Source organism: Dermacentor variabilis, chromosome 1 (genome assembly GCF_050947875.1).
Source record: "Dermacentor variabilis isolate Ectoservices chromosome 1, ASM5094787v1, whole genome shotgun sequence".
Lineage (NCBI taxonomy): Eukaryota > Metazoa > Arthropoda > Arachnida > Ixodida > Ixodidae > Dermacentor > Dermacentor variabilis.
This window is the reverse complement of record NC_134568.1, coordinates 60,014,561-60,035,347: the sequence shown is the minus strand read 5'-3', so window position 1 is coordinate 60,035,347 and position 20,787 is coordinate 60,014,561. Positions and strand designations below refer to the sequence as shown.

Sequence of the window (20,787 nt, the reverse complement as noted above, 5' to 3'; positions counted from 1 at the left end):
AACAGCAGGATTTGAACACAGGACCCGTAGCACAGAAGCGGAATATCAAAACCATTACACCAAGGACGCATGCACTGACAAGAGGCATAAAACACCATTGCGAATTTCTCAAGGAAAAGCAAGCACATTCTCAGGTACAGTGCATTTGGATTTCACAGCATGCTGAACTGCTGCAATTATTAGTGATCATGTGTGTTCGCCATCTTCTGTACTCCGCAGTCTAGACATATTCGAAATTCGGCAGAACGAAGGCAAATATACTAAATAGGAGTCTCAAGAACGTCTGAAGCCGCAAGCACGAAGATCAGCAAACCCATCTACTTCCCATCATTCCTATGGTGGCTGAACTATCGTAGCACTAGAGCTCTCTCTAGCAATTATTGTAGAAAACTATGGTATTGGGACCCAGCTCACGCGACTTGCTATCAGTACCAGAACTCTGAAACAAGGGGGCTTCTTCTTCTTCCACTTTCAAAGTGAAATGACATCGCAGTTTTTTGTTCTGCCGGAAGTTTTCACTCGTCACACAGATGGTCCAAAGCCCCATGAGCCGCCAATGAGCCACGTTTTGGACGTATGGGCTTCTACCACATATATTTTGCCATGTCAACCAACCAGCCTGACTCAATGCACTGCCTGAAGTATTTGTGCTCAACAGAAAGTAGGCACTGCACCAATTTTTGGCAAAGTATGGACAGACATTTTATTGTAGACCTGCCGCTCTGCTTTCTACAGCTGGAATAAACCAACAAAGTTCCTTTGCACCAAAAAAGAAGAAAAAAATAAAAGAAAACCATATCACATAGCAAACACAAAGAGCAACACATTAGAAAGCACATGTACAATATACAAGATATTTTATTAAATACAAAAAAAAGACATCCTTATATAACTATAAAAAACAACATACAAATGTACCAAAATGGCACAAATTGCTGCACAATTGCAACAACTGAATAAAAAATGAATCTGCTGCAAACGGCAGCACTTGCGCCAACGCATGCACCCTCTGCCTTCACAGGGTTGCCTTTTATGAGCACACAGGAACTCTCCACTTATAGCACTGTGTGCAACTGAAATTCTTGGAGCATGTAATCTTTCCGATTCATGGACAAATTGAATTTGAACACAATTGAGTGAACTATGAATTTCTAAAGTCATGGAGTGGTCAACCCCACAGATACTGAGACAACACATGAAGGAAACAGCACAAGTTATTTGTTAACTTTCGCAAGAAAAAGAAAAGATGTTATTAACCACTCCAAACTTGCAAGTCCTTCTGCTTCACAGTAGAATACTCTTGCTATTTTTTTTTTTGCACTTCTCCTCTTGCTGCTTGATGTTGTTGCAGCCAAGTTGCATAGAATTTCAGTTCGTTTCACTTTAACACAGCACATCTGCAAGTTCATTGGAGTTTCGTGGATGACATTTCCCTCGTTTTACGTCAGTTCCTCATTCCTTGGTTTTCCTAAATTACTCTTAAACTTGATATCTAGCCCTAGCCGTGGAACCTTGTTTTGACTGAGTGTCAGCATGGGCCTGCAACAATGAAACAGTAAAGAACAATCAGCATTCCATACTAGTGAGTTAAACAAATGGCACCAAGTGTTCAGAAAAATCTTGTCAAATTAGGAAGATTTATAGCCCTTATTTAAAGCATGCTCATGTAGAGTTTCGACTGATTTACAGCACAAAGACAGAACAGAGTGGGTCAGAAGCATGCATAACACAACCTATTAACTACCAAACAATATGTAGGCATGCAAAACAGTAACAGTTTCCAAATAGTATTGATTTCATACCACTTCAGGAGCTCATCGAAAAAAATTGACATAAAACGCATTTTAAAGCCAGAAAGTGTGGACACAAAGTGCCAAAACATCTCGCAAGCTCCTCGCAGCCATCTTTTTTAATGCCACCTCAGCCAATATACGGTGCCCTTCTTGAAAGCAAGGTAAACAACAATGAAGGCTGATAAACGCACATGATCTGAATGCCTCGAAACTATTTGCTATGGCGTACTTGACTTTAGAAAAAGTGCCCACAAACGTGGGAAATGGTCAGCAAAGACTTGCAAGCCACCTTTTATTTAAACAGCTGCCTCAGCCAAAATATGGCATCTTCCTTTCGAAACTGAGTAAACCACGGTCCAAGCTGAGAAAGGCGTGCAATTTTATTGCTTTGCAGCCTTTTGCCCAGGAGTACTTGGCTTTACAAAAAGTGTAGGTAGCGAAGAGATTAAATTTGATTGGAGCATTATTAAGAGAAGGATTTCACTGACCTCACTAAGTAACTTCCCACCAGCCGCCACTCCCCCCCCCTTTATGTGTAGGTGCATGATCCATTCACAGACCATTTACTCAAACCTCACGTGAAAAAATGCTTGTCTACGCATACGAGTTCCCCATCATAAGTAATGGCCTTCGAGAACAAAGCACACCGAACCGTATGTGCCGGAGACCATACGTAGGCACATTGGCGGTGCTACTTTGGTTAGCGTTTCACTCGCACACTGGTGGATCTGAAGGGGAGACACACTGTGCCCCTCTTGTTCCACATGCCAGAACTTCAGTACCGACACTATTGAGCATACAGCGATACCCCTCCTTTCCATTCTCCATGTGCTTTAAGGGGAAAGGCTCCTCGAAACAACTTTTTTTTTTATTATTTGTACCAGAGACTTCAAAATTCAGCCAACTGGAGAGTTTTTTATGCAGATTTCAAATGCGCAATTAGTTTTTGTGTAGCTGCTATAGTTCTCGAGTAATATTATACTGAATGACAAATTATAGCTATTTTTACGGGCACTTTTTATGAACTAGACTAAAAATGAACTAAATATTGTGCTATAGCTCATTTAGCTCTTCGTAGATCAGAGTGCCGACATCTAGTCAAAAACCGTGTTCAGTTATTGGAAGTGGGACAACAAAATTTTGACACTTCAACCATTGTTTCTTTCAGTTCCCCGAGACATAACTTCGTACTATTGTAATTACTGACGACTGATATTGAAATTTCAAGTAGATATCAGCATTCTACATACCTTAAAGAGGTGTGCCAAATTTCGTTAGTATACACCAATTCTAAGTGTATGAAAGGCTTCCCGGAAGACACGAAAATATCAAAAAATTTGAAAACGAGAAAAACAGATTTGGAAGTTTCAAAACCTTCTATTCTTCAAAATCCAATTGTTTTTGCATGAATCTTGGTCACACTCAAGAGCAGCTTCACAGAAAGCACACAAAAGTTTCTAGAATGCTCCTGCACTGTAGCTTGGCCCTTCCCGGCTCCTACGGTTGGTCTCCTCGGTGCGAGCCCTTTTCACTGTGCTACGACGGTGCGCCCTTGCTTCTGCGGTTCGCTTCAAGTTCATTTTCTTTATGCGCATGTCATCAGAATGGTCGCTATGTGTGACTAACTCTTCTGGGGGAAGTACTCCAATCTCTTGTAGGACTTCTTCAAAGCCGGCATGGCCTTTATTGTACCACAGCAGGGCAATAGCCGTGGCTGTCTCCATAGATGTCCGGGAAGCAAATTTTGTTTTTGGACACAGCAGCCGTACCTTACTGTTGAGTAACTCCGCTGCGTTTTGAGTCTTGCCATGAAGGCACCGAGCCAGGAGCTTCTCATCAGTAAGGTGCTTGTATATAGGCATAATTGCCAAGCCCTGAGCTTTTGTCAACAAGGGGGTGTGGCGTGGTGTAGGCTCCCCCAGTACTTCAGCACGCCTATGTTTGCACCAGGAATCTGGTTCAGCAGGGCAAAATTTGTGGCTGCTGGCCCCATCACTGGAGCAACAATGAAAATAGGAGGCCCATATAGCAGTGTGTACATGCTGCGCACACTGCCCTTGTTATTTGTTATGGCTATTTGGTAGTATGTCTGCAGTTTCTGGATGGCTGCGACTTTTAGCTTTTCACCTCGTGGCAGTGGCGTCATTTTTCGCAGAGCAGTGCCTAGGCGTTTTGCAACGTGGTTGGTGCACTCTTCTTTTTCGATGACAGTGTCACCGTACACCTCAGCCCCACAGACGACAGTATAGGCTTTGCTGTCAGCATCACTCAAGAAACTTGTGAAGTGCAGTGGGGTCTCGTATGACAAAGTCCTCTGCCATATGCGCACTGCTACTTCAGGTTCCATTGCATGGGATGAACATCTTGTATTTTTTTCACATACAGAACGATGAAAGGCTTGCCATACCTCATCATCATCACCCATGTCCTTGTGGATACTGCAAGACAGTAATTTGAAAGGACTTCAAAGTCCAAGCAAAGACCTGTGTCCAGGGACACAGCTGTGCCCACTCCGTTGTGGCTTTTATGGCCCATATTTTGCCAAGTGCCGTCAAACATGACCGGCACATCGCCGCCACCAACGGCGTCCTTCGTGACTTTTCATGCCAGTTCCAAGTTTTGGCTAACAGCTTCCATTGCAGCACCATGGAGCTTCTTAGAAATAGCATGGAATGTCTTGTGATGCAGCGGTTTTGGAAGGCCAATGATCACACAAAATCGCGAAAGCCGGTCATATCCAACACCTATAGCACGCGCTGCCAAAACAGCCTTCACGTTTACGGCAAAGCCGTCGCGCGAGCTCCCGCTGTCGTAGCGAGTGTTCGCCCCGGGGTCACCACACGCACCGGCCGAGGTGATCCGCTTCGACGTGTGCGTGAACGAAAGCACAGATTCAGGGCAGTCGGTATTTTCGCAGCGTAGCTCTAGGTGCGACGAAAGTCCTTTGCGCTTCTCAGCTGCTTCTCGGACGGTGAGTTTCCGTTCACAGCAAGCAGGGCATGCCGAACCTGTCACCAGTGCCGTAAATGCGCCGATCTCGCACAACACCGTGCTAGCAGCAGGGGCACCGACCGACCTTGATTCGCTTTTGAAGAATTCCATCTTTTTCTGCAATGCACTGACGAAATCCACAGCAGCGTCGATTTCACCACTGTCGCGGTGACCGGTGTCGGCGGTAGGCCTAACTGACGTCGGAGCGTCGCGGGCGTCGTTCCCGGCTTTAGTTTTTTTAACAGTCTTACGCCGTTTCCCTCGGTACTTGTGCCGAGTTCGATACTTCCGGGCGTCGAAACTGCACTTTTTCGGGCTTTTCATCTCAATAAAACACTGAGAGAACACGGGAAACTGTGCGGCTAGCGAAAATGCGCTGCGGCAGTGGTTCGGCTTTGCTGCACAAAAGGAGCACCGCCGTCCAATGGCGGGGCCACGCTGCATGGCATGCAATTCAAAACGCGCGACAGTCTCGTCTTCTTTCTCGTTTTTCTTTTTTCTCCATGAACATACGAGACTGACAGCCATTGAACCTTGGAGGAAAGGGCTGACGCTGCACGCCCCGATGATTGCAAATGGCGGCCGGTGAGGCTCGATTGCGTGAGAATGATGCAAACGGCGCGGATTTTCTAAACTTTTGGTGGACTATAGAGTCACCACCGCTCACTTAGGCGCATTTTTTGGTGACTTCCCGTGCGAATTTCGGCTTGATATTTACAGAAATAAAAGTTTATAGACCAAAGATGACAATGCAGCTTAAAACGAAAGTGATGTTTTTTTTAGAGAACCGCGATTTTTCGACCCGCGTCTCCCCTTAAAAGAGCCCTTATAGTGAGCATGTACGTCCTTCCACATTAGACTGCTTCGTAATCAGCTATTGATAGAGCTTCAAAAAACAGAAGTTGGATGTGGATACTATCCGTCTGTCAAACTGTTGCAGGTCAAAGCCAATCTGCACCGCACAGCCAGACAGGAGCCCTGTTGTGCACAAAGCAAATGCTGGAGCTCCATGTAGTTGCGATCTGCTATGTAGCATAGATGCCGCCGCTGCCGCTGCACATCACCTGGCTTTAACGGGCTCAGGGTGCCTGGATGTTCTCGCCGGCTGGCGTGGAGGCCATCAAGGCACCTTAACAGGTCGAGTGCACTGTGGCTCACTGAGAACAACCGCATTTGGTGCGTCATAGGTGCCAAAATCAGAAATAGTGGCGTCTAAGTGAATCTGCAAAATCACATTTGATGTGCGTGTTGAGCTGACTTTCAGTAGGCAGAACGTTGTGGGCACATTCATCTTCGCCGTAGCCTTCACAGTGCAAGTTATTTAAGGAGCGGAAGCACCACTCCGTACGTTTCATTGCCAATAACTCCACTACTGCTGAATGCATGGAACTTTTTGTGGCAAAGTATTTCAGAAATAGTCTAATTTAACTTCAAACGCATCTCTCAACTTCGATAGTAAGTGGTTCAGGACCCCTTTTGAACACAAAATCATCAATAGAGAAGCTATAGAGAGAAATGCAGTCACCGACCGATAAATCAGACACCGATAATCCAGACATACTCGGTAATTTGGACAGCTTCAAGGCACCGGCAATGGCCCCATCATAGAGTTTCATGCAGTATACAAGAGGGAACTCTGGCGCTGCAGTCTTTGACCCACCATGGGAATGATGGGAAGTACATGGATTTGTCTGATCTTAGTGCGTGTGGATTTAGACGTTATTGCGGCTTTGAAATTTATGACAATGACAGCATATAAAGCGTAATAAACAGAGCAATCTGTACTCTTCGTGCAGAAGATGCTGCGGAAATGCACAATCGCTACTAATTGCAATGATTGAGCTTGTTGAGGTGGCCAAATCGAAACACGTCAAGCGTCTCAAGGCACTGGCATGCCCACGATAAATTCATAAAGGCGTTTGACATTGCTTGTCGGTGCATGCGTCCATGGCATAATGGTTTCAATATCGGGCTTCTGTGCTAGAGGTCCTGTGTTTGAATCCTGCCGTTGGTCAATTTTAATATGTACCGAATTATTTATTAAGCAGTAAATTGTTGAAAATGACGAGTTTACAAAGTCACGAAGCCATTTGAAGCCAGAAGTACGAAGTTTAAGCAAATCCATGTACTTCCCGCAATTCCCATGCTGGGTCAACTGCTCCCATTTCAGCTCTCGCAGACACTAGCACCAGAGTTCCCTCTAGTAATCATTGTATGAAACTCCATGGCCCCATAGACCTAATGTGCAAAGACCAATATTTTGGACAGCTGTCAGCTCTACATTAGATTATCCAGACTCTGTCCACGTCTGTAGCGTATGCAGACTCCGCCACCATTATCTTCTCTGGCAACCTCGATGAGACATAAAGCATGGCCTTAGAAATATGACAGTAAGTGTAGCCTTAGAGATTACACGATAGATGGTAATCCCCAAGGCATTGCATTGGTCACAGCACTGAGCCTAAGATTTAACTGCAAATGCCAATCTAGGAGGCTTCACATAAATTGTGAAGTCGCACCAACATCGCAATCATCACATCCATACCGGATGGGTGCGTGGCCCGCTCCAGTTTGCTGAACTTTCCTCCCCAACAGCGTTCAGCCATTCTGTGCTTGTTTGTTAAATGCGTTCCAGACAGCGCTCTGCAAGCTCCAAGAAGTCTGTCTCATGAAGTTATTGACAGTCCGTGTCAAATGGCAACGCGCAGTCCGAATGAGCCCGACTATGCAATTTAAAGGGCCCCTGAAACGGTTCGGACAAATTTTGTAGACGCGTAGGGTACAGCTTAAGTAGAACATTCGCACCACAATTTAAGTGAAGCGTTACGTATTAATGGAGCTACAAGCGATTAGACGTTACCCTCCTCCCTGGCCATGCTTTTCCTCCTCAACTCCTTCGCCGAGCGAGCGGGGCTAAGCTCCGCCTTCACTGGTTCAGCGTCACGATGCGACGTCACATCGTCCACTTCCGGTTGTTTTGGAGCCCGCCCGCGCGAGACCTCTCCGCTAGCCGCTTGGCCGTCGACCCCAAGCGAGAGCTATCGAAGCAGCGTGCGTTGCAAGCATTCTGTCGTAGCGCCGAACGTGTTTTGTATTCCGGTAACCACAGGCAAGCTGGTCATTTCGGCAAATGACTGGAGGCATAAACTCAAGCTGATGAAGGAACATTGTTGGCGCAGCGCTTAACCAGCCAAACAAAGCGCTAATATTGCTCTAACCAAGTGTAAAACAATTTAAACATTTATAAAAACACGTGTTGATGATTACACTCCTGCGAAAAATACACACCAGCAGCAAAGAAGAATACACTTCGTTGCTGCTACTGTGTATGGTTGAGCTTTGTGCCACCAGGTGGCTGCACCATGCAGACCATTCATATTTGCCCTTCTGCTCATCTCATGGCTCATCCCGTTACGGCACAGTTAAGCGGCCAGACTCTGTCCCCTTGCGCTTGCGTCTGCCCTAAAACGCTATTGCGCTAGTAATCTTCCGGTGTAAAATGACGGCCACAAACGCGCAAATCCTGGCGCCGATCGCATAGCGGCAGTCTGATGCGCAGCAGGCAGTTCGCTCGTACGCTGCCTTGCAGAGGGACACGATGTCGCAGCTTGACATATTGCCAGTCGCTACGTTTGCAGTCCACAAGGCAACAAAGTCCAATCATAGAGATCGCGAAAAGACTGCGACCGACTCTGACCGCGGAGCTCTCTTCAAAATGGAGTACGTTGTAACACAAGCAGACGACACACGCTGTGTGCCGGAAGTGCTTAAGTGTACTGAAAAATTGTTCTTGTGCATTCTCTTTATGTTACTTTCTTTTCATAAAAACAAATTAACTAACATTACAACTATTACGAAGATAATTTGTTTACCGTAAAGTTGGAAAAATTATCGATCACGCGCCCTTGTCAGCCAATCGGATAGCTCGCCCCACTGACGTCGCATGGGTGATTTCGGTCATATGGGTAGGGGCGGCTTAAAATTCCGCCGAGCAATGCGCTGCGATCGGCAGCGATGTGCATATTTAAAACCTTATAATAAATTACACGCTTTACGCGGAGCACTTAGATGTGTCAATTATTGATCAGAAGGACCTACTCTTACGACTCAATACGTTTGTAGAAAATCGTCAAAAGCGTTTCAGGGTCCCTTTAAGAGCCTGAACTGCTGCCTACGACAATGAGCTTGAATACGGACATCATTGATGACCTGCCTGGTTGCGGTGTGCTGATTCATGTCACCGTTACATTTCAAGGCTTTGCAGACGTTAAAAGTACAGTGTTGTCGTGTGCCAAACTGAACGATGGTGAAACAACTGAGCAAGTTCTCCCACCGTCAAAGTCTTCAACTCTGACGATGTGCTTTGTGCAACAAAGACTTCACATGCGGACCTGACTGAAGCCCTTGCATCGGCGTACAGAGACAACAAGAAACTGGCAGAAACACAGGTGTACTTACCATATTTACTCGCATAATGATCACACTTTTTTTGTAAAAAAAATTGACGCAACTTCAGGGGTGCAATCATTACGCGGGTTAAATTTGCCGCGAAAAGAAAAAAACTTTTTTTTCACTCCGCGTTTGCTGCGAGATGACAACAGGTCAACAAAAAGGTGTCTGCCACTGTATGTAGTGCGGGGCACCAAAACAAAAATGGCGGCCGGCAAAGCAAGCCGAATGCAATTTTTTTTATCTTCCCGTGAGAACATTACATGCATTGAAACAGTTTCTTCCGTATTAGTAATGAATAATATTGTTAATATCAGCAAGTTTGCGGCAATAACGTAGCCATGTCCACTTTGAGGGGACAGAAACAGATGGGCGTGCTTCGCTGCCAGTGACATAGAAACACATGGCTGGCATGATGCGGAAACTGCGGCATCTGTCTTCACTACTATCCTAATACGGCATGTTCCGCTAAGGGTGGGCGAATATCTTAGCTGTGTTACAAGTGTCGGTGTATGAATAGGGTACACTTCTAATGTATCAGTGTAAACGTAGCTACTATCGTTGCCGCTCGCGATTTGTTGTGTGCCCACGAGTGCAGATGAGAAGAATCGAAAGGCGCTTTTTTTGTTGTTGTTCACCACAACCATTATAAAGCCTACACATAATAAAGGCAAGTTTGGTTGTACCTCTTTTTGTCATGGAAGTGCAGAAAGTGATGAAAGTAATGAAATGGGGCATCTACTTAATGTTTGGTGCATGAAGACAGCTTGATTTGTCTTGAGTCGTTCGCGTAGCATTCGACAGATGGTAAGCGTGATTATTATTAGCTAGACTTGGCACACAACATCACTGCAGCAAGTTCGGGGTGCGATCATTACACGGGAAATAAAAAAAATCTAATTTTGACGACTAAATTCAGGGGTGCGATCATTATGCGAGTAAATACGGTAGTTGCACGTAAGCATAAGTGCATGCAGCAATGAATCAATCACCTCTTCCTTGCACAGGTGCCTTAAAACGTAATTAATTTAAATTTTGGGGGGGATATATTCGTTTTTTCGGACATTCAATGGTTCAGACTTGTTTACGTTCCCCGTGGAGTCCGAATTATCGGTCATAGACTGTATCCCAATATTTTTGACGAGAACAGCAGCTGTGGGCTTTTTTTTTTTTAATGTTCCATGTAACTACGTACTTGCTCGCAGCGACATTAGGGCCCTCAAACATGCCACCAATGAATAATCGATGCTGCATGAAGACCTAAGGCTCAACCATATGTGCAAGCACAAATTAAAGGGTTTTCCGATCAATACTGTCAGGAAATACTAAACATGCTAAATCAGCAAAGCCAATGGAACGCACCTGGTATGGAACGATGTTTCGGGGGTGCATGTTTAACCTCTCCTTCAATGTCTTCCTGCAAATAGAAAAAGAGCACAAGAAAAGGTAGATTCAATTCACTAAACACTTGCAGTCACCATAAATTATATTGTCGCATAGTAGTGATGGTGAAAACCCTCGCGACACTTGCTGTTCCCAAGCCGCTGCCCCTTGCTACTGAAAGGCTGGCTTTCCTGCAAAGCTTAGACGTCCAGTGGCTAATGTGTTTTACAAGTGAAATTTTGCCAGCAGCATGAAATTATTGCAAAAGTCAGCATAAAATCAGATACTTTCTTAGATTCTATAGGAATGAACACCAAGAACCATATTTGCTTCAGCACAGCCAGCAATACATTCTATTTGTTTCGAATACCTAGTTTTCAAATAAAATATGATTTTTTTTAATATTCAATAATGTTCAAAATTTGAATATTTGCACACCTTTGAAAATAACCTATCAATTGAATGAGCTTTCGTAATTGACGAAAAAGTGGCACTTCGTCGCCACCATCCTATCAACAACTCGTTCGGTCACAATTTTGCAACTACAAAGGCAATAATGCTAGCTCTGACGGCAGGCTGCTGCAAAAGCATACCGTACCAATTGCATTGCACAGGCAATTTTCAGATCAATTTTTCTGGAGAAAAAAATCTACACATTAGAAACTGGTAAATACGGCATTTTTGTCCGAAGATAACATGTTTTTGATGCGCTTCCTGTCCCCTAGAGCAGCCATGACAGACACAGCAGCCATTGGGATGATGAATAATGCAGTCACATTGGGGTCAGGCGCATTTGTGTCGATGAGTCACATTTGTGTTATTCAGTGAGAAACAATTTCAGTATATTGTCACGAGCAGGGTTCAGCCCCTTGACATCCCTGACGAACCATTTTTCTGGGTGGGCCTTGATTTTTTAAGGCCTTTCCCCATCTTAACCACTCGCAATAGATCGGTTGCAGTCGCTAATGACTACGCAATGTGATACACTGTGACAAGAGCACTTTCCACTTCCATCCTGCACTATGGTGCTCCTCGTAAGTTAGCCACGTATCACGGCCGCTGCTTTCTGTTTAAAGTATTTGACGACATTCTTTGTTCCTGCTCGACTAATCACAAGTTCGGCGCTGTGTACCATCCACAGACAAACGGCCTTACTGAACACCTCAACCGTACCCTTACAGACATGCTTGCCATGTACGTGTCTGAGCACCACCAAGACTGGGACATCAACTAGCCTTTAGTGAACTTCCCCTACAACTCTTCCCGTCACAACACATCTGGCTACTCACCTTTTCATCTACTGTTTTGCTACAAACCACCAATGCCCATGGACATCATAATCCATCCGAACACAGACACATCAACTGCCTATGCTCATGATGCTCTTGCCCACGTTAACATTACCCGCCAGGTTGCCCATGATTGCTTATTGGCTTCACAGGTTCACCAAAAATGTCTTTATGACCGCTGACACATGGAGGTGAACTTCCCTCAGAGATCGCTCGTCCTGCTATGGTTGCCGTCACGTCGGCCTATAAGAAAAACTTCTGTCACATTACGTTGGCCATTATCTTGTATGCAAAGTCACTAATGTGACCCATCAGATCACTTCGCTGAACCCCAAGTGAGCATCTGCAACAACCATGAGTGACATAGTCCATGTCCCGTGCCTTAAACCATACCACTCTCGACCCAAGTCCTAACTGCACCGAGAAAGTGCTTCTGCCGCCGGCGGTTAAAGTCACGGGCGGTGATCCTGTGGTCGGTACTGGAACGATGACTGTGCAGCTATCTAGTGTGCACGCGCTAGCCCTACCATTGCTGCAGCATTGCAAGTCTTGCCTTGTAAAAATATCCTTGTATATAGATCTTCCTCCGTAACAAATAATGAATGCTTCAGAACATAAATATGTTCGGGTACCAGCCGGTACCTTAGATAAGGATCAAATTAACCAAAAGACAGTTTTGTCCGAAAGGCGAAGCATCGATTGCAATAGCAAATTATTAGACAGCTGTACGCACTAATGAGTAGTTTTATTGGCTGTATAAACTTCGAAACACTCGTATACTAAATTAACAAGCATGGTGTCACACGCACACAGGCAAACAAACATCTCACTCGATAGTGGAAACTCTCTCTCAAAACGGTGGCGCAATGAAAAGTGGCACCAGCAGTGAGCAAATTGAGCTTTGTGTTGCCTCTCGGTTCAATGTGAACCAAGCAGCGCGAACACAGCGCACACGAAGCTATCAGCCCTTGGCGCACCTAGACTTCGTAATCATTGCAGATTGCAAGATAGGGCCCACCGCAGCCACACCGTACACAGCTGCTGCCTGAATAAGCCAGTCGCATTAACAAGTCTATAAACAAGTCTATAATAGGCACAATATAGCTGCAGGGACATTTCGTCCCATAGGCAAAACAGATGGCTGCCTAGGGTGCCCGCTTATGGTGTATCCACACGACGAACGGCTCCGCGCCAATCTGTGCCGCGGACGCTTATTCCGACGCCCGTCTGGCTGTGAAGCGCGTCCAGATGACAGACGGACTCAGCAGACGACCGCACCGGAAAAATAAAGATGGCGGCACCGGCCGAAGCGACTGCCGTCCGCCTCGAACTTGTCAAGTCGTCGTCGTCCACTGTGTGGCCCGTAACTTTCAAACTGAGGCTTGTATTTGGTTTAAAGGGGTGGAGACATCAAAATTTTCGTTGATGCGTTTGTTGATTCAAACGTTGCGTCATGCTTCAGGGAGCACGATACTTCAGGACAACATTCATTTGGGCTAGATGGTGCATACTTGAATTACAAAGGAACAGCGCCAACGAAGACCATCACAAGTAGAGAGAACGACACAGGACAAGCGCCAGTTGAAACTCCGACGATAGGCTGTCACATAAGAAAGGGCCCTGTATTTTCGAAACATAGTTCAGGACAACATTCATTTGGGCTAGATTGTGCATACTTGAATTACGAAAGAACAGCGCCAACGAAGACTATCACAAGTGGGGAGAACGACACAGGACAAGCGACACAGGACTGGCGCTTGTCCTGTGTCGTTCTCCCTATTTGTAATCGTCTTCGTTGCCGCTGTTCCTTCGTAATTCAAGGAGCACGATACACACAGTGGGATTCATATATATGCGCTAAATAATTTAATAATAGCATTATTATACCGAGCGATTTCAGTTTCGGTTTCTGGGCTCCGGGGGATGCTATGGCGTCACAGAGGAGGAAAGGCAACATGGCTTGGTCACGTGGGCCACAAAAAATAGTGATGTAAAACGATGCTGCATCGTCTGCTCGCGCGTACGTTTGCCCTCCCAGCAGAGGTAAACAACTGGCAATTCGATAAGTGCATGTCGCGATTACTATAATTATTGCGAAGAGCGACAACAACGGTAAGAATATATTGTGGCTTGTGAAAGTCAGTGATTCATTCCGAAGCGCCGTAAGCTTTAGCTTTGAAGTGAACCGGAAAACGCCTAGCGATGATATCGGCGGCCCCGAACGATCAGAGGCGGTGAGGCTGCCGTCGGTGCCAGAGTGACCACTCCTCGGTCGCTGATTGGCCGCTTTGCCGTATGGCTGCCGCACAAATGGGTCCCGGGCCCGTCCTCTCTACGGCAAGGAAATCGCGCCGTTCGCGAGCAAAACCGCCGTCGCACGGAGGCCCGCGAACGGCAAACAGCGTGCGGAGAGTCTCCGTGCCGGTAACGTGGACGGGCCCTCACATTGAGAAAGGCCAAGCGAACGAGAGACCGCTCCGAGCTGCCGAACTATGCGACTATGCGAGGAGGGAAGCGGACAATACGAACACCGCATCTGGTCCCATTCGGAGTCGGCCGGCCGCAGTTTGCCGTTCGCGGGCCGCCGTGCGGCGTTCGTGTTGTCCACTTCTCTTGTGTCCGTGTCTGCACGCTTTACCCCTTCTTTGCATTAAGAAAGGATTTCTATATGCCTGTAGCTCGGTCATAGTGGAGGCTATGCTCGGTCGCTCGGCTCAGCAGGCTCCGTAATCGGCATTTCATCGCTACTCATCATACGTCACATTTTTGTGCTAGTGCTATGACATCAATATTTTCGTTCCTCCTCTGTGACGTCATAACTGCCGCGCTAGCGATGGGTCTCGACCACGAGAAGGAGTTTTTAATGACTTCTTGGAGCTGAATTAAAATTATTTTGAAATGTTTGTAGCCTCCAATACCTCGTTCTGGGTGTCCATGCATACCGAAGCAGCCTACAACATGCTTTTTATAGCCTCAAAATTTGGTGTCCCAACCCCTTTAAATTTGTGTCCAGAAGCTTCGACAGCAATGCATTCGTGATGAGTGGGCACCGTTTCCGAAAGAGATACTCAGATTCTCAGTGTGTAGGCTTAGAGTGGCTGTATTGGCTGAACATGGCCTCGAAGATGCTGCGGCGGCCCGGGCGGATCTCAGTAGCTGTAATTTAATATTATTGCTTGTTTCTACTCACTATAGGTGACGCCATCAGTGTAACAAAGGCTTTGTCATACTTGTTTTTCACTCTGAATGAAAATGGAGATCGAAAGGAAATGACGGTTGGCTGCAATGGCTGTTGTTTTGTCCGAACTGGATGATGATGAGTGCTTGTTTAATCGAAAGAGGTCTTGTTACGCTCTCGTGTCCGCGTAATCGGTAAGAGTCATGTCCTACAACGCGGAGAACTGCTCCACGAGATCTAAGAACAAAGCTGCCTCGCCACTCTGGTTCATTTCACTCGCTCTTGTGCAAGTCGCGCGCGCACAAACAGACACGAATGGTGTCAGCAGCGATGAAGCTGTTTTAGAAAGATCCCAAAGCCGCGCTTGTTGCCAGACTGTAGAGCATGCCAGGCTAAATCCGCAGCATTCGACCCCCAAAATCCGTATGACAAAAATAGTTCGGCATTTTCCGTCCGTGGGGGTCGCGGATGACGCGCGGACGGCACAAATCCTGACGCGTAGTCACGTGATGCACCGTCCGTCGCGAAAAAGACGGATTTCGTCCGTCGTGTGGATCCACCATTAGGGAAGGCTGCAGCAAACGATCGCTCCTTAGCCTGCTTGCTTCAGCATGTCGCACAAGTGGGCTACAACCACCAATGTATTTCATTGGATGCAATTGAATAATGTTTATTCAATCCATTATTATGGCTTCACGTAACAAAACTGATACCAAGAAACCTACAAGCTAACTTTTTCGTTGGAACTGCTAATGCCTTAAAAAGCAGAGCTTTAAATGATACACTTAAATTTAGTGCCATAGTGGAGAGGGGTGCAATAATCTGATTGCCTCGAACTGCAAAATACCCTGAAATGCTGCTGTATCTCTGCTTACCTTTGGCGTCAAAAAATTTTTCAAGCAATATACTAATGCAATATTCCAAATAAGCTTAATGTTTTTAACAAGGAAAGCAAACTTTTACGATTACTTAATGGTGCAGCTTTGAAAAACAAATGCATGAAAAAGAACTTTATGGGTACGACATCACTCGTGCACAGGATTCCCATCACATAACGTTATGCGCAGCACGTTGCCCAAGGATGGTCACTCCTTTTAACATTGTATCAATGCAGTGCAGAGGCACATTGCTTAGCATACTGGACTACTCTTTGGTTGTTTCAGCATTCGTCAACTAAACACCGGTAAAATGTGCATCCTGGCACCCTGCAGAGCTTGTCCTGTAGCACTGTGCATGCGTGCTGTGAATGTTCATGCAGTGAGCTTTTGTAGTTCCTGCACCACCTGAAACGGTGTCTTTTACATAAAAACTGCAATTTTTTTCTCACGAAACTTGACACACAGCACAACATCCAAGCCTGTGTCCAAGGACAACGTCTTGTAACAAACGTTTATGGTGAACTGAATTCCAGCTGTTTAAGCTCCGCAGTTACGTGCCAGCAATGGGCCTCTTCGATTATACGTCCCAGACAGACCCCGAGGCAGTGCTTTCAACCGATGCAACTGCTCCAACTGCAACAGCATGCAACTGCTGTTCAAAGGGCCGACAGTTGATGGACAAATGTCTCCTCAGTAGCCAACAAGCTCCTTAGGCCTGCACCTCCAGTAATTTCGAGAACTATTAAAGGAACACTAAACGTTAATATTAAGTCAACGTGGACTGTTGAAATACCATCCCAGAAACCTCGAAATGCTTGTTTCGTGCGAAGAAGAGATTCATTTTAAGAGAAAATGCGTTCTGAAGCGTCCGCGTACCTCTAGCGCAGTTCAAATCGCCCGCCCTCCTATCGAGGAGCGGTGACGTCATGGTCTCATAGTGACGTTGCACCGTCGGTGGGTAAAACGGCGCCCGCTGACGGTGCTTTTCTGTGCAAAACACCAACGCGTGGCCAGAAACAGAGGCAAGACAGAGCCGACAGCAGCGCCAAAGCGGAACTATGGTGGCTAGCGGAAGGGAAAGCGCGCGACGATAAGCTGGTTCTTTATTGTATGACGCCAACTTTGACGCTCGTTGCAATGGACAACCCTGACGACACATTGGCTCGCGATGCTGGGCTCGACGTCAGCGATTTAAGCACTGATGAACGTGACCTGCTGCTGAGGGCTCGCGCTGCCGGCGTCGTTGCGTACTAAGACAGCAACTGTATGTCATGGCTGTACATATTCGCAAATTTGTAGCTTTTTCTTCGTGAAAAGCTATTGCTGCACTCCACCTGCAGTTCTTGCGCTTCGGAGAATGCAGGCAAGACCGACTGAACAGCGCTACGGGAAAGCATTGCTTTTAAAGGCACTCCACATGACTTTAGTAAGTCGGCGTTGAACTTTTAGTCCTCTGGACGAAAGTGCAGTGAGCACACTATGCCATTTTTCGGCTCTTTGCCAACGCGCTGTGGCAGAGGTACGGCACTTAACCACTTTGAAAGGAGAGGTTCACTCGCTGGCACACAGTGATAAGTAACGTTGGATTTGCCGCTGCAACTGCCCTTGGCCAAGTTCCGCGGACCGTTTGCGCATCCCACGACATCATATGGACGTGGCATTCACGCTGCTTGTTCCAAATGCAAGCTTCGCGAGCCAGCAGAACCAGCGCAGCACGACGCGATAACGAAACAACCGAAACTCCAAAGAACGCGCGGCGCAGAGTCAAGCGAAAACGAAACCTTTCGACCACCCATACTACTGAAGGGTAACGTCAAAATGTTATTTTTCTTAGAATGGAACAGAAGTAGACAAGTAGCATTTTCTTCCGTTTTATAAGCTAATGAAATCATCTTTTTAATACAAGTAGTTGAGTACTAGTGGCATAAATTATGATGAGGAGTGCCTTCACCATCGGGCTAGTACTGGAACGTCGCTGGGGGGTATCAAATCGTGTCATGCATTTACCTCAATTTCTCGGTTACTAAAGCTCTGTTCCCGATTATATTGGCGCCTTAGACGTTCTAGAGCATTGCTTTATCACTTTCAATTGACTTCATGTATTAACCTTTAGTGTCCCTTTAAGGGGAGAAGCTCCTCAGAAACTTTTTCTAAATATTAATGCTAGGAAAATGAAGATTGTACCACTTATATAGCTTGATATCCTCATTCCAAATCTGTTTTTAGTTCTAGGATAGCTCGATGCTTTTATGTCCTAAGTGCCATGCATAAATGAGAAACTGTGCACGTTTGTGCAGCTGCTGGACCTAACAGTTACCATGATATAGCAATGCAAAATGGCTTTTCTTGTGGCTAACATTCCACTGAGTGATGATAACTAAGATAATAGAGAGTTGTAGTTTAGGGGACGCAAGAGGCTTCCGTACGCAAGAACTAAAGGCGACGGTACTGCGCATGCGCAGACCGCGACGTCTACTTGCATCCTTGGGGCAGCCGAAAACAGCGCTGCCCCTAAGCGGTCACGTTACCCACGTGACTCTCGCGGTGTACGAGAACTTACGAGTAGCCTGCGGGTAGATAATCTTATGAACCTTTCGCGAAGTATTGACAGACATCGCTTTTATAAATATTTGAGAGGTATAGCATGTCCGGTTTTCGGGTAAACACAGGCGGACGTTGGGGCGGGGGAGTAAACTGGAGCGGCCTGCATGGTGCATCCACCTGGTGGCGCAAACCTCAAACGGACAAAAACAGCTAATATTGCTGTAGCCAAGTCTATTCTACTTCGCTGCTGGTGTAAATTTTTGGCACTGGCGTAATCGTGTCGCTGCCAAAAATTTACACCCGCAGCAAAGTATAATATACTTAGCTACAGCAATATTAGCCGTTTTTGTCCGAGGTTTGCGCCACCAGATGGCTGCACCATGCGTCCGGGACGCTCCTGTTTACGGCTCCACCCCAACGCCCCCGTCCGCCTGCGTTTACCCGAATAACGGACACGCTAAACCTCTCTATTAACTGCTTTTAATAATAGCTTTATGTGCTTTACTTCATATGCATGGTTTCTTACTTTAAAAAATGATAACGCAGCAAAGATCAGACGTTGATGGTGCTGCGACTTCACTGCGGCTTGCGTTTGGGGCTGCTAACATACAACGCGTTTCTGCTTGCGTACGCAAACGCATCCAAGCGCTAGGGGCCCCAATGCCTTGCGTCCCCTAAACTAAAAGTCCCTAATGTATTATCCACTCCTGCTATAGCCCCATCAGGGGCTGCAGTATGTGTAAGAATGTAATTCCCTTGACAGGCAACATTTTGAGATAATTTCATGTATGGTGCTGCGTTTTCAGTGGCTGGTACCGAAGTGTATTGAACATTTCCACTCTTAAAAATAAACTGATTGCATTAAAAGCTAGGCAAGTGCAGTCTGCACATCTTATTATGCACACGAAATTTGGTCTTGATTGGACCACAATAAGTACCTCAAATGTGCACAAAAGCTATGTTTAGCCCAAAATATGAAGCTGAGAAAAACGCAATTGCAAGTTATAAAAGTTCTTCATTTGTGTTGCAGCACTGAAATATGTATAAAAATTGCACATAATGCAGGCCAGGGTACCTAGATCCAGTGCACAACCTTAGAATTCACCTGTGTCATATGTTGTTCCCTCAGTCTTTGTGACCACCATGCTCAAGACGAGCCTTCTTGGCCAGACGGCGACGGTGAGACCTTGCCTCTGCCGTCAGCTTCATTGACATGCTGGAGATCCTTCTTCTGTCACAATCTTTGCTCAGCGCAACTAGTTCCCTGGAGGGAAGCACTCGTAGTTCCTGCAGAACTTGTTCATACCCTTTGTGACCTTGGTTATACCACAAGAAAGTAAGTGCTGTTGCCATCTCCACAACTGTGTACTGCACGTATTGTGTGTACTGCAACTCTGGCAATAGTTGGACAGAACTTCAAGTCTAGGCAAAGCCGTTTCCACAGAAATGGCTGTGCCTATGCCATTATGACTCTTGTGGCCTCATTCCTGCCAAGTACCATCAAGCACAACAGCTAGATTGGCAGATCCCACTTCCTGTGCTGTCACTTTCCGAGCCAAATCGGAGTTATCAGCCACTGCTTTTGTAGCAGCGAGGTGAACTTTCTTTGTTATGGAATTATGGGCCGATTTACGCTCGAGCCGCCCATCGCCGCAAGCCGCACCGTACGCTTGCGGTTGCGCAAAAAATTGCACGTATCCAGCACGTGTGCACAAATTACCGCTTACACTACACAGTGTATACCTTACACATTGTAAACCGAAATTTGTGCACATGAGTTTGATACGTGCAATCTTTTGCACGACCGCACGTGTGCAGTGCGGCTTGCGGCGATGGGTGGTTTGGGCGTAAATCGGCCCTTAACAGTTTATGGAGCATTGGTTTTGCAAACAAAGAACTGCACAAAATCGGACGAGTTGATTGTGTCCAGCTCCAATTGCACGCGCCGCAACCACTGCCTTGATATTAACGGCGAAACTCTCTTTTGGGCTGGCCTAAGGGTGCACTCCACTAGCGTCGTCTGCCGGAGATGCAAGCCGCAACCAATACATTGACGAGATAACGGACGTGGTACACGCTGCATTGTTGCAACACAACTCCAAAAACAACGCAAGTCCTTTCCATTTTTTGGCGAACTCGCGGATAAGAATGTCGCACCGTCCCCGCGGCGCTCACCAGTGTGTTCAAGAGCCGATCTCGCAGATATAGGTGCTTGCGGTCTTCTCGCCACTCCTACCTTGGTTCTCGAAGATTCTCAACTTTTTCTCCGATGCGCTGCCGAA

At 46.3% G+C, this 20,787-nt stretch overlaps 1 protein-coding gene and 1 pseudogene across 2 annotated transcripts in view; both read right to left on the bottom strand.

Moving 5' to 3' along the window:
* Positions 1-840: 840 nt before the first annotated feature.
* eIF4E1 (eukaryotic translation initiation factor 4E1) overlaps positions 841-20,787 on the bottom strand; it is a 56,782-nt gene continuing 36,835 nt past the window's right edge. For both annotated transcript variants that reach the window (XM_075687779.1, XM_075687772.1), the window contains exons 5-6: positions 10,596-10,650; positions 841-1,539 (exon numbers count right to left, since the gene is read on the bottom strand). In XM_075687779.1, coding sequence (XP_075543894.1) covers positions 1,480-1,539; positions 10,596-10,650 — 115 coding nt within the window. In that variant the 3' untranslated portion in view covers positions 841-1,479. The remainder of the gene's footprint in view (positions 1,540-10,595; positions 10,651-20,787) is intronic.
* On the bottom strand, positions 1,550-4,218 carry LOC142578367 (uncharacterized; annotated as a pseudogene).